Source organism: Sciurus carolinensis, chromosome 11 (genome assembly GCF_902686445.1).
Source record: "Sciurus carolinensis chromosome 11, mSciCar1.2, whole genome shotgun sequence".
NCBI classification, from domain to species: domain Eukaryota; kingdom Metazoa; phylum Chordata; class Mammalia; order Rodentia; family Sciuridae; genus Sciurus; species Sciurus carolinensis.
In genome coordinates this window covers 103,782,555-103,795,432 of record NC_062223.1, presented here as the reverse complement: position 1 = coordinate 103,795,432, position 12,878 = coordinate 103,782,555, and the positions used below count along the sequence as shown (strand labels likewise).

The following is a 12,878-nucleotide window of genomic DNA, read 5'->3' as shown; positions in this document are numbered from 1 at the left end:
AAATAAGACAAAAGCCCACTGACAACTAAAAGAATATTTAAAAAAAAGAGTTGTAAAAGCTATCTATGCTAAGACCAAGGCCAACATCTTTCTAACTGGAGAAAAATTGAAAGCATTCCCCCAAAAAACTGGAACAAACAGGATGCCCTCTTTCACCACTTGTATTCAACATAGTCCTCAAAACTCTAGCTGGAGCAATCAGACAAAAGAAATTAAAGGGATACACATAGGAAAAGAAGAACTCAAACTATCACTATTTGCCAATGACACGATTCTCTATTTAGAAGATCCAAAAAACTGTACCAGAAAACTTCTAGAACTCATAAAGGAATTCACCCAAAGTAGCAGGATATAAAATTAACACCCATAAATCAAATGCATTTCTACACAACAGTGATGAATCCACTACAAGAGAAATTAGAAAAATTACCCCCTTCACAGTAGCCTCAAACAAACAAACAAACAAACAAAAAAACAAAAACAAAAAACAAAAAACAAAACACTTGGGATTCAACCTAACAAAAGTGATGAAAGACCTCTACAATCAAAACTACACAACACTAAAGAAAGAAATTGAAGAAGACCTTAGAAGATAAAGATCTCTGTTCGTGAATAGGTAGAATTAAAAATCTCAAAATGGCCATACTATCAAAAGTGCTATACAGGTTTAATGCAATTCCTATTAAAATACCAATGACATTCTTCATAGAACTAGAAAAAGCAATCATGAAATTCATTTGGAAAAACAAGAGAAACAGGATAGCCAAAGCAATCCTTAGAAGAGTAAAGCAGGAGGCATTTCAATACCAAACCTTAAACTATACTACAAAGCAATAGTAACAAAAATGGCATGGTATTGGCACTAAAATAGACATGTAGACCAATGGTACAGAATAGAAGACACAGAGACAAACCCACATAAATAACAGTTATCTCATACTAGACAAAGGTACCAAAAATATACATTGGCGAAAAGATAGTCTGTTCAACAAATAGTGTTGGGAAAACTGGAAATTCACATGTAGCAAAATGAAATTAAACCACTATCTCTCACCTTGCACAAAAATCAACTCAAACCATAGAAATGAAATTATATAACTCATTTGTGCACAATGAATAAAAATGCAGACTAAAAAATTTTTAAATAATAATAATAAAAAGACTTAGGCACTAGAACAGACCCTGAGTCTAACAGAAGAAAAAGTAGGACCAAATGTCTACCATGTCAGCCTAGGAACTGACTTCCTTAACCAGACTCCTAAAATGCAAGAAGTAAAATCAAGAATCAATAAATGGGATAGACTCAAACTAAAAAGTTGCTTCTTAGCAAAGAAAACAGTCCATAATATGAAGAGAGAGCCTACAGAATGGGAGAAAATCTTTACCACATGCACCTCAGACCACTAATCTCCAAGATATATAAAGAATTCAAAAAACATAATACCAAAAACACAAATAACCCAATCGATAAATGGGCTCATGAACTGAACAAACACTTCATAGAAGATACACAATCTATCAACAAATATATGAAAAAAATGTTCATCTCTTGCAATTAGAGAAATGCAAAGTAAAACTAAGATTTCATCTCACTCCAGTTAGAAAGACAATTATCAAGAATAGAAGCAAAAGTAAGTGTTGGTGAGGATGTGGGGGAAGGTACACTCATACATTCCTGGTGGGAATGCAAATTGGTGCAACCACTATGGAAAGCAATATGGAGATTCCTAGAAAATTTAGAATGGAACCACCATTTGACCCAATTATCCCACTCCTCAGATTATACCCAAAGGACTTAAAATCAGCATACCACAGTGATGCAGACACAACAATGTTTATAGCAGCTTAATTCATAATAGCTAAACTATAGAACCAACCTAGATGCCCTTCAAGAGATGAATGTATAAAAAAATGTGGTACATATACACAATGGAATATTAGTCTTAAAGAAGAATGAAATTATGGCATTTGCAAGTAAATGGATGGAGCTGGAGAGTATCTTGCTAAATGAAATAAGCCAAACCCAAAAATCCAAAGTCAATGTTTTTTTCTGATAAATGGATGCTAATCCATAATGGAGACGGGTAGGGAAGAATGAAGAACATTTGGATGGTGCAGAGGGGAGTGAGGGGAGGGGAGAGGGTGTGGGGATGGGAAGGACAGTGGAATGAGATGGACATTATTATCCTATATACATGTATGATTACACTACCAGTTTGACTCTGCACCATGTTCAGCCAAAGGAAGGAGAAGTCGTATTCCACTTGTGTACAATGTGTCAAAATGCATTCTACTGTCATGTAAAACTAATTTTAATAAATTAAAAAAGAACTTTTATTTTGATAAGTACATTTAAACCATTTATATTTATTATGACTAAAAGATCTTCCCAGATTCAAATCTTGACTTTAACTTTTTGTGTTGTGACTGGTTACTTAATACCCTTCTTCCTTGAGTTCTTCATATAATATGGTGATAATAATAACAGTAATAGTACCACTCATGTGATTATTTAAGAAGTTAATTAACAAAGTTCTCAGAAAGTTGTTAGAACAACTTCACTGGGCCAAGAATTTTTCATGACAGACAGTATTTCCACCTCAAACGGAAAGCAATTAGTTATAATCTGTAGTGTAAAACAGTACTATAGTACTTTAATAATCAAAGGTAACAAAGATACTAATCTATATTCAACAAAAAAAACTCAGTTCAGTAAATAATGAAAAATATTCTTTCTCAAGATCAAGGAAAGAATTACAAGGATGTTGGAAGATACACATACATACACATATATATATATTATATATATGGAAAAGCATTGAAAATCTTCTTAATATTAGTGAGATGTAGGAAGTTATAGATAGGTTACATTTTTAAATTCAAACAGGACTTTTAGGTGGATTACTACAACTTTCTTTATATTGAGTGTACACAGCAGCAAAGAAAAACTTTAGATTGCACTATTAAAATCTTTTCCAGACGCCAAATGCTGTAAAATTTATATTCTCCAAATAACTAAAAATTAGTTTACAAATGACCTTCCATATTCTTTGTTTCTTTTTAATTGATCTGAGCTGCATGATGTTTACTATCATTTAAAAGGATCTAATTATTTAGTAGAAGTGTTGATTTTGCTGCTGTCGAACATATCTGATTTTTCACTGGAAAGCCATACCATACTTATTCTCAGTATATATGTTACAGATGAATCCATCCCCAGTTCCAGGAATAGGTATTTGTTAGTCAAACCCCTTCTCAATGAAAACTTTGCACATCCTGCCCACAGAATTAGTATGGAAAAAGACATAACATACAAATTGATTTGGATCAAAGTATATCCCAAGATTTGTGCTTGAGTTACCAGGAAAAAGATGTTCATTCTCCCTGTTGGTAGGTTATCATTATGTATATAGAGAACTTGCTCCACAGTAAAATCAACATAGATTTTGCTACATATGCAATGAATAGATAGATAGATAGCATAAACTGAGATCCTTAATGACAATTTTAAGCTCCATCAAACTTCCTAAATGTTAGCTACCACTAGATTCTTTAGCTATCTCAGCCAATTAACTCCCACATGACTTCAACCACTTCAGTTTTCTGTTATTAACCACAAGAATTCAACAAATAAAGACCTACTTAAATAATGAAATAAAAACATACAATATTGGCTTACCTTTTGGTTTAATAAAGCACTTGCCAATTTTTGTACTTCTGTACTCAATAAGGTAGTTCCTCTGATGACTTTGCTGAGAGCGGCAAGAGACTGATGCACACTTTGTACTAAACGAATGGCATTAAATTGTTCTAGAATGATGAATGATAATATTGGAGATCCTTGTCGATCATTAGGAGGAGACACTTTCAGATGAATCAGGTTTGAATTCTAAAAGAAAACATCATTTACTGAAAAGTAGCACAAACCACTGATATAGTAAAACACTAAGAAAGTTTTGAAACCTTTTATCGTTCTGTTGTGAAACTGTTTTGAAATAATGTTGTTTTATGAATGAGTAAATTTATTAAGACTATAAAAAGAAATTTTAGAGTTCATCAACATTTAAAGTGGTATATGAGGTGAGAATGGTAAAAGACAAATCACAATGAGAAGCAAGAAGGTGGAAGAAACAGGGGCTAGGGAGATAGCTCAGTTGCAAGCACAAGGCCCTGGGTTCAATCCCCAGCACCGCAAAAAAAGTAGAAAAAAAAAAAGAAAGTGGAAGAAACAGTACCTTATAAGCCAATGTAGAAAGCAGGACAGTTACATTCCACTTCACCACCCAAAGAAGAATAGAAAAAAATCATGGTTTAAATGAAAATGTGAACAGATGCTTTAATTTGAAAGCTACCAGTATATGCAGTAGAAAACTACACTAAACTTGACCACATCTTGTGGTCAAGACCAGTCAGTACTTTATCTCCACATTTCTTTTTTTTTAATCTACTTTTACAGAGGGAAATGTGTGATACGGTATACAGAAATTCTAGGGTTTCTCAAAAAGTTCACATTTAAAAAATTTGTTCTTTTAGATATACATGACAGTGTATTTTCACAAGTTATACACAAATGGAGTATAACTTATTCTAATGAGGATGCCATTCTTGTGGTGAGTTTCACAAATTTTTAAGAAAAACTCAATGCTATTTTTAAATAGTTTAAATGATTATATGATATTTAAAATTAAACAAAAAAACTTTTGATAATTTTCTTAAAGTGACGAAGAGATAACTGTGAAGTCCTGTTCTCTAACCTGCTGTCATTCTAGTTTTGTCAATATAGTCTTACAAGCCTAGTCAAAAATCCTTTCTCTTTGTTCAACTGGTTGCCACATTCACATGATCTGCAACAGCACCATCACTATTTTATCCATTTAGCATAATAAATAATTTATTAATGTAATGATCTAACTTTGTTACTCCCATTAAATAAATTTTATTAGCATAAAATGAGACCTGAAATCAAATTTAGGCGATGTGCTTAAATGTGCCATTTTTATTTCTATTGCTCTATGAAAATATTGCTGAAATTTTGATTTCAACACACAAAATGTATATACACATACATAAATATCTACTATAAACTCAACTGAATTCAGAGGGAGAAAAATATCATATCAAAAATTGGACAGAATTAACTATTTGGATAACAGCAAGAAATAAATAATACTTAACACATCTCCAACCTAAATCAAGTGGAATGAAATTTGAGTATACCTTCTGTAATGCTTAACATTAAAACAGGCTTCCTGGAAATGTATAAAATTTGGTATTTAAACATTCTTCAATATTAGCAAGCAAATGAACAAATAACTTATTTAAAGGTAGAGTTTGTGGATTTTAACGTTTCTACTAGGTTGATTAATGACAAATTTGCATCATTTAAATCAAGAATACCAAAACTTATATCATTCAAGTCAGATTCCATTTATCTACCATCCAAGCAAATAGAAAGCTTAATGTACTAAACTTTTTTAAAGTTTGAGTTAAAAGAGTAACAAAAATTATTAAAATTCAACTGGCCAAGAAATGTAAAATGTACATGAGATTTCAAATATAAAAAAGGATGTAAAATATTTCATAAGTTTTATAAGAATGCTGCAATGTTAATATTTTGGGTATATCATGTTAAATAAAATATATTATTAAAATCAATATCATCTGTTTCTACCTTTTTAGTGCGGGTCCCAGAAAATTTTAAAATTGTATACATAGGGGGAGAAGTGGTAGATTAGCGGAAGGATACACATTCTAGAAGCCCCTCAGCACCAGATTTATAAAGTAGAAGATGGATTCTCAGCAAGGTGGGTAACTAGGGGAACTCACTAAAACTTTATACTGAACTGTATTATAAAAAAAAAAAAAAGGAAAAACTATAGAGACAGGCAGAAAGTTGAACATAAGAAATAATACATTAGAGAAGTGCCATCAGTGTTGGGGGGGCATGACCGGGGGTTGAGCTGTGCACGCAAAGGAGATGATGTGATAAAGAAATTAAAAAATAAAGAATTGATGGGGTAACCTATGGATTAGAGAGGAAGGCTGATTTTAATAGAGTTGGTAGGGGAAACAAATAGTGAAAGCAAATCCAAAAATAACTCCCTGGGAGGGGAGGCCTCTGAGCTCCAATTACTGCTAGTGCTTCTTGGGAAAGCTGGGTTGGGTGCTCCCCACCACTGGGGAAAGCTCCTGCTTGCTCTACAGGAAAAAGTAGCCACCTGCTTGCTTGCAATACCAGAGAAAGTGGTTCCCAATGCACTCCCACTGCCTATAATAGTGTCCTCCCCAACTCCTACCAAGGGGAGAAAGATCAGGAACCCTTTATTTAAGCCCTTTATTTCTAGGATTTTTTTTCCTCTCCTAATTTCTTGTTTCTTCATACTCCCATTTTTTAATCTATTCTTTTTATTTTGTTAAACTTAGACTTTTTTTTTTTTTAAATAGCCAAAGCAATTCTTAACAAATAATGCAGGAGGAATCACAATGCCTGATCTCAAATTATACTACAGAGCTACAGTAGCAAAAACAGCATGGTATTTGCATTAAAATAGACATGAAAATCAAAGGAATAGAATAAGACACAAACCCACAAAGTTATAGCCATCTAATACTTGACAAAGGTGCCAAAAATATATATTGGAGAAAAGAGAGCATTTTTAACTAATAGTGCTGGGAAGACCAGATATCTATATGTAGAAGAATGAAATCATACCCTTTTCACTCCATATAAAAGTCAAATTAAATGAATTAGAGACTCAGGAATTAAGACCAGAAACTTTAAATTTAAACTTTAAAACTGGTAAAAGAAAACATAGGGTCAACACTCCATCATACAGGTGCAGGTACAAATTTCCTCAACAAGACCTCTAAAGCTCAGGAAATTAAGCCAAGAATCGATAAATGGGATGCCACTAAATTAAAAAGCTTCTGCACAGCAAAGAAAATGATTAAGAGAATGAAGACAGAGCCTAAAAAATGGGAGAAAATCTAAAATCAGTATACTATAGCAGTACAACTACTTCAATATTTATAGCAGCTCAGTATGGAATCAACCCATATGGCCATCAACAGATTAATGAATCCAAAAAATGTGGTGTATATACACAATTGAGATTTACTCAGTCATAAAGAAGAATGAATTAATGGCATTTGCTGGGAAACTGATGGAAATGGAGAAAAATCATGGTAAGGGAAAAAAAGCCAGACTCAGAAAAATCAAGGGTTGAATGTTTTCTTTAATATGTAGAAGGTGGGTCAAAATAAGGGAAAGGAGGAGGTGGAGGAATGGATCAAATATCATAAAAATATAGGGAATATCAGTGGAAAAGAAGGAGACCAAGAGAGAAAAGGGAAAGAAATATGGAAGGAATCTAACAAAAATCATGATACATACATATAAAAGTGTACCAAAAGGAATTTCACCTTTATATATATATATATATAAATATATATATATATATATATATAAAGTATCAATCAAAAGTAAATAAAGGAGTGAAAGGAAGATCACTAAAGGAAGGAGAAAATGGGGAGCAAAGAGGAGAGGAAAAGGTGGGAATGGGGATTGAAATCAAATTCCTTGTAGGTGTAACATCAAAAGAAACCCAAATAGGTACAATTATAATGCTTCAATAAAAATTCCATATACAGCTCTCATTTGTGTTACATGTTATGTTTCTACTGGACAGTGTCCATTCTAGAGGTTACAAATAGAATGCCGCAAGCACAGCAATAAGAAGGGGGAAAAAAGAACATACAGTAGGGTTTCCAAAAGTACAAATTTTGAGGCCAGCCTGGGCAACTTAGACTCTGACTCAAAATAAGTGCTGGAGACAAGGTTCACTATTAGAACACTTGCCTAGCATTGTGCAAGGTCTTGGATTTAAGCCCCAGTAATGGGGGGTGGGGAGGAGAGGAGAGGCAGATGCATTAAGATAAAATTAGGAATAAGGATGTTTAGCAACTCTGTAGCACTGTATAGCAAAGTAAAAAATACAGAGTATCAAAAAAACTAAGATTGAGTTGGGTTGAAATGTGATGTTTAAAAGAGCAAAATGGAACAGTTGGGGCTTTATTAACAGTTACAAAAAGAACATTTCATATTTTCTGCTGACCTAATAATTAAAACCAAATATCCAAACCAAATTTTCCTGTAACCATTGAAATAATGAAATTCTTTGCAGCCAATAACAAGGAGAGGAAAAATATGGCAAGATTAAGTCTTCATTACATTAAGAACAGTTAGTTACATCAAGTTATCCTGAGTCCATGGGACTATATTTTAAAATATATTAATGGAGCTGGAAGTTTTTATATTTATCACAAGACTACTGGTTTAGCAAAAATCATGTTTCTTTTCCTTTGAATAGTTTGAGAACTTTGCCTAATCCTTCAGCATCTTCAACTACTTTCTCTAGTAGATCATTTCCATTATCCTAAAACCAACCTAGAGTTTTTTATCTTTAAGACAAAAACAAACTTAGCACCATAACTTGATCACTTTCTCTATTTTCTTTTGCAGCACATATAAAGAATAAATATTATCTGTACATAATGTCTACATTTCCTTGTGTCATGTTTCTAGTTTACATTTAGATCTAACTCCCAATCTCCTCATTCTACTTGAACTTTTCTTGTCAAGATCACTAACAACTTTTACTATGAAAATTCTGTGGTGAATTCTATCCTCATTTTGCTTATCACAAAAGGAATTTGGCATGGTTAACTATTCTATTCCAGTGAAGTATTCTCTTTCAAGGTTTCTATGATACTAGTCTTCTGTGTTCTTGTTTTGGATTTTCATTTTTATATCAATAGTGTGTGATCAATTTCAAAAACTTCCAGTCCCATCAATATAATTAAAAATATCTTCCCATAGATAATTTAGGATAACTTGATGTAATTAACTTCCCTTAATATAATGAAGGCTTCATCTTGCCATACGTTTCTCTCCTTGCTCCTGGCTATACATAATTTCATTATTCCAACAGTTACCTCATTAATAATTTGGCCACATCTTTCCTAATAAGATCTGTAAATGCTGGCATTCTTCAAGGGCTCATTACTGGTATCTCTTTTCTCACCCCTCTATCTTTAGAAGAAATGCTCTTCAATGGCTTAAATGCATTACAGATGCTGACAGGTCCCAGACATCCTTTTTGACCTCCACACTTGCATATCTGAACCTGCCAGATGCCCAAAATTAAACTTTTGATCATCCCTGTGGCATCACTACCTATTCCAACCTTACCATTGCATAATTTGCTGCTGTTTTCCTAACTCAGTAAATGGTGCCACTTCCACTCAGGCTTTATCTTTTCATCCTCCTCTTCCCTTAATTTCCCCCACATCTAAATTCATGTTCAGTTTCTTTCAATGACACTTCCAAATATCTTAGCTGAATATACCCACTTCTCTATCTGCTCTGCCACTATAATCTGAGTCACCATGATTCTTACTTAGATTAATGCAGAAGCTACCTGTCTGTTCTCCTTATGTCCTCTGACCACTCCAAACTAATTTCTATGCAAGAGCCAGAGAAACCTTTTGAAATTTTGAAATTCTAAATTGAACTATATCCATTCCACTACTTAAAACTCTCTTATTGTTTTCCACTTCTTGTTTTGTTTGTTTTTGCAGTACTGGGTATAGAAACTGGGGCTTCACACATGCTTGCCAAGCACGTCTACTATTAAGTTACTTCCACAGACCACACTGTACTTATCTTAATTGTACCCTACCTTCTTAGTCCATTTTGGCTGCTATAACAAAATATTGCTGGGTGGCTTAAAAACAACAACTTATTTTTTACAGTTTTGGAGGCTGACAAGTTCAAGTTCAAGGTGCTAGTAGACTTCTTGTCTGGTGAAGGCCCACTTTGGGGTTCACAGACATCATTTTTTGGCCATCTTTCATGATGTCCTTGTGGAAGAAGGGGTTCGGGATCTCTCATAGGTCTTTCATAAAGACACTAATCTCATTCACATAGATGCTACCCTCATGACCCAAGTACCTCCCAGAGGCCCCCACCTCCAAATACCATCACTTTGGGATTTTGATTCAAAATTTGGAGTTGAAGGGGAACAAACATTCAGACCCATAGCATCTGCCCTGCATCATTCCACTCTATCCTTTAGTCTCTGTAATCCTTTCACAGTGACTTCCTTTCAATTTTATTGAATGTGGCAACCTTTTTCTCTTGGCAAATTTGTGCATGCTGTTACCTCTCCTTAGAATAGTCTTCCCTCTGACCGCCTGGCTAGTTTCTTTTCACTGTTCACATCTTGAATTTATTTTCACTTTTCAAGCTAGATATTCCCTAACTACTCAGTCCCAAATAGATATTCTCTCATATACTAACAGTGTCTGTTGTCACCGCCTGCGGCAACAATAGCGCAGGTATTTATCGGAGGTAGACTGGAAATAAACTAATTCTATTTCAGTGCTGCTTCCTTGCTTGCTTGCTTATTCTCTAGCTCATAGAGGAAGAAAAGCTTGCTTGATTTTAGAGGAAGAGAAGATTTGAAAGAAAGATAGGCTTTGCTTATAGAGAAAGTTTTAGAGAAAGAGAGGCTTCTACGCTTATCAGAGATCTATTTCTTTTAGAGTTCTGCTGCTTCTTCTTACTGCTGCTTCCTTCTGCTAGCTGCTTCTTCTCTCTGCTAGCTGCATCTTTTAGCTGCTTCTTTTCTCTGCTAGCTTCTTCTTATCTCTGCTAGTTTCTTCTCTCTGCTAGCTGCTGCTAGCTGCTGCTTTCTGCTGCTTCTCCTTGCCCTCCACCTACTGCCCACTTATATTCCCTCCAGGAGGCAGAGGGCAGGGCCACGCCAGTTGAGATCAGGCGAGGAGCCAGCTGCCCTATCATGGCAAAGGTTAAAACTAGCAGGCACGAGCAGGAGCATTCAGGAACACCTGTGCACGCGTTGTGTGCATGGACTTAATTGAATATGGCCAATGATAAATCACCTGGTGTGCTTATGTTAATTAACCTCCTCACTGCCGATGTGATCAAAACAACCTCTGGCTGGCCGCCAGGCGCCATCACAGCACAGCCCACATGGCACAGCCCCCAACAGTCTGTATTCTCCATTCACAACATATAAAATAATTTTTAATAATATATGCATCTGTCATTTACTTGCTTCACTTTTTAATGTCTCCCTTACAAACTAACTGTAAACTCCACAAGTATCTATATAATATCCCTAGTATAAACTACCAAAATACCAGATATTTGACTAAAATATTTTGAATATGAATGACTGAAAAATAATGTAATTACATAAATAAAAACAATTTGCTTAGCAAAGTGGCAAATGAAATAATGATCATGTATAGTAAATAATCATTTGTAATCAAATCTTTAATAAAAGTAAAATGAAAAATTTAAAGAGTGCTTATGTATACTAGGTAGGACTATAAAAGTTTGATGTCTACTAAGTCAATTAATCCTTAAGTTCTGTCATACTATTATCCCCATTTCACAGATAAGAGACAGAGGTACAGAGAAGGTGAGTAATTTTCCTAAGTTACACATTAAGGAAATATTAGGAAATAAGCCATATCCTATTAGTCTGGCTCTGGAAGTCACCTTTCTATTATTATATAAGATTATCAATGAAAATTCAACATATTTAACAGTCAGGTCCTGAGCAGCAGACACAAAGCCATCCATTCAAAACAGAGGTGAACTATAACCAAATGGCTTCAGGAATGGCTGGGCAAGTAAAAACCAGCTGTACACCAATCTTGGATAAACTAGTAAACAGATACTCTTCAACCTATTCACCAAACAGGAAATAGCTCTGATATGATACAAATATTTCACCTAGTGGGAAATTTAACACACCGCATTTACTTGATCCTTGACAGGAAAAGAAAAGTTAAGTCCAAATAAAAACATTATATATATGTATATGTAAATACATATACATATATATACATGTATGTATATGGACATACACTATGGTGTGGCAAATAATCTCTTCATCTTTAAAATAAAAAAGTAAAAACATGCTCTTCATATTGAAAATATAATGCTTACTAAGAAGTTTATCTTGAGAGGTTTTCAAAGATGGTGGAATAGAGGAGGTCACTTTCCTGGCTGCTACATGGAGTGAAACCAAAAAAGCAGACATGCAGCTTCTCAGCAAGGTGAGTGAACCAAAAAAAAAAGGGGTGGGACTTTACTGAGATTTGAAACTGGACATTCAAAGCAGATCAGGGACTCGGGAGCATGGCTATAATAAAATAAGGAAGAAATACCCAGGAGCACAGCCAGTGCTGTGCCTGGCTGGAAGTACGAGTCAGAGTGGTCTCTCCTTGAACATAGTGAAGGGATCAGGGAATTAAAGGAACCCACATTTTTGGGAGGAACGAGGCATGTCTAGGAATGGAGCATTTAGAGATCAAGGACACTGTCCAGCAAACATGAAAGACGCAATGCAAGATATCTGTGTGAGAGAAAAGAAGTTGCCATCTCTCCAGGCGGTATGCAGAGGGCTAAGGAAGGAACATTTTTGCAGCGGCTAGATGGGGTCCAGGAGCTGAGGGAGCTGATTCCTGGTAAACCCGAGTTTGACCTGAAATACACACCCAGTAAACAAACACTGCATGACAGAGTATGCTTAAGTGACAAGGAGAAAATCAAATATGAAGGAGAGGTTTACACAGGGGATAACTGGTCATGGAACCTCAGCAGGCTCTATCTCTCCTCCTCCAATCTGACTGCTTGCAGGACTGGGAACTTGCAAGGGTGGGGGTAGGAGAGATTGTTTGGAGACTGAACCTGAGACCAAGAAACCTAGGGTCTAGAGGTGACATAGGGGACTAAGAATTGGGTCCTTCACCACACAAGTGGAATTCAGGGGAGACCTCTG

General features: G+C 34.9%; 1 protein-coding gene across 1 annotated transcript in view; it reads right to left on the bottom strand.

Moving 5' to 3' along the window:
* Positions 1 to 12,878, bottom strand: part of Dync2h1 (dynein cytoplasmic 2 heavy chain 1) — a 374,205-nt gene that overhangs the window by 63,167 nt on the left and 298,160 nt on the right. The window contains 1 exon segment of the mRNA XM_047518130.1: positions 3,680 to 3,889. Within this exon segment, the coding sequence (XP_047374086.1) occupies positions 3,680 to 3,889 (210 nt within the window).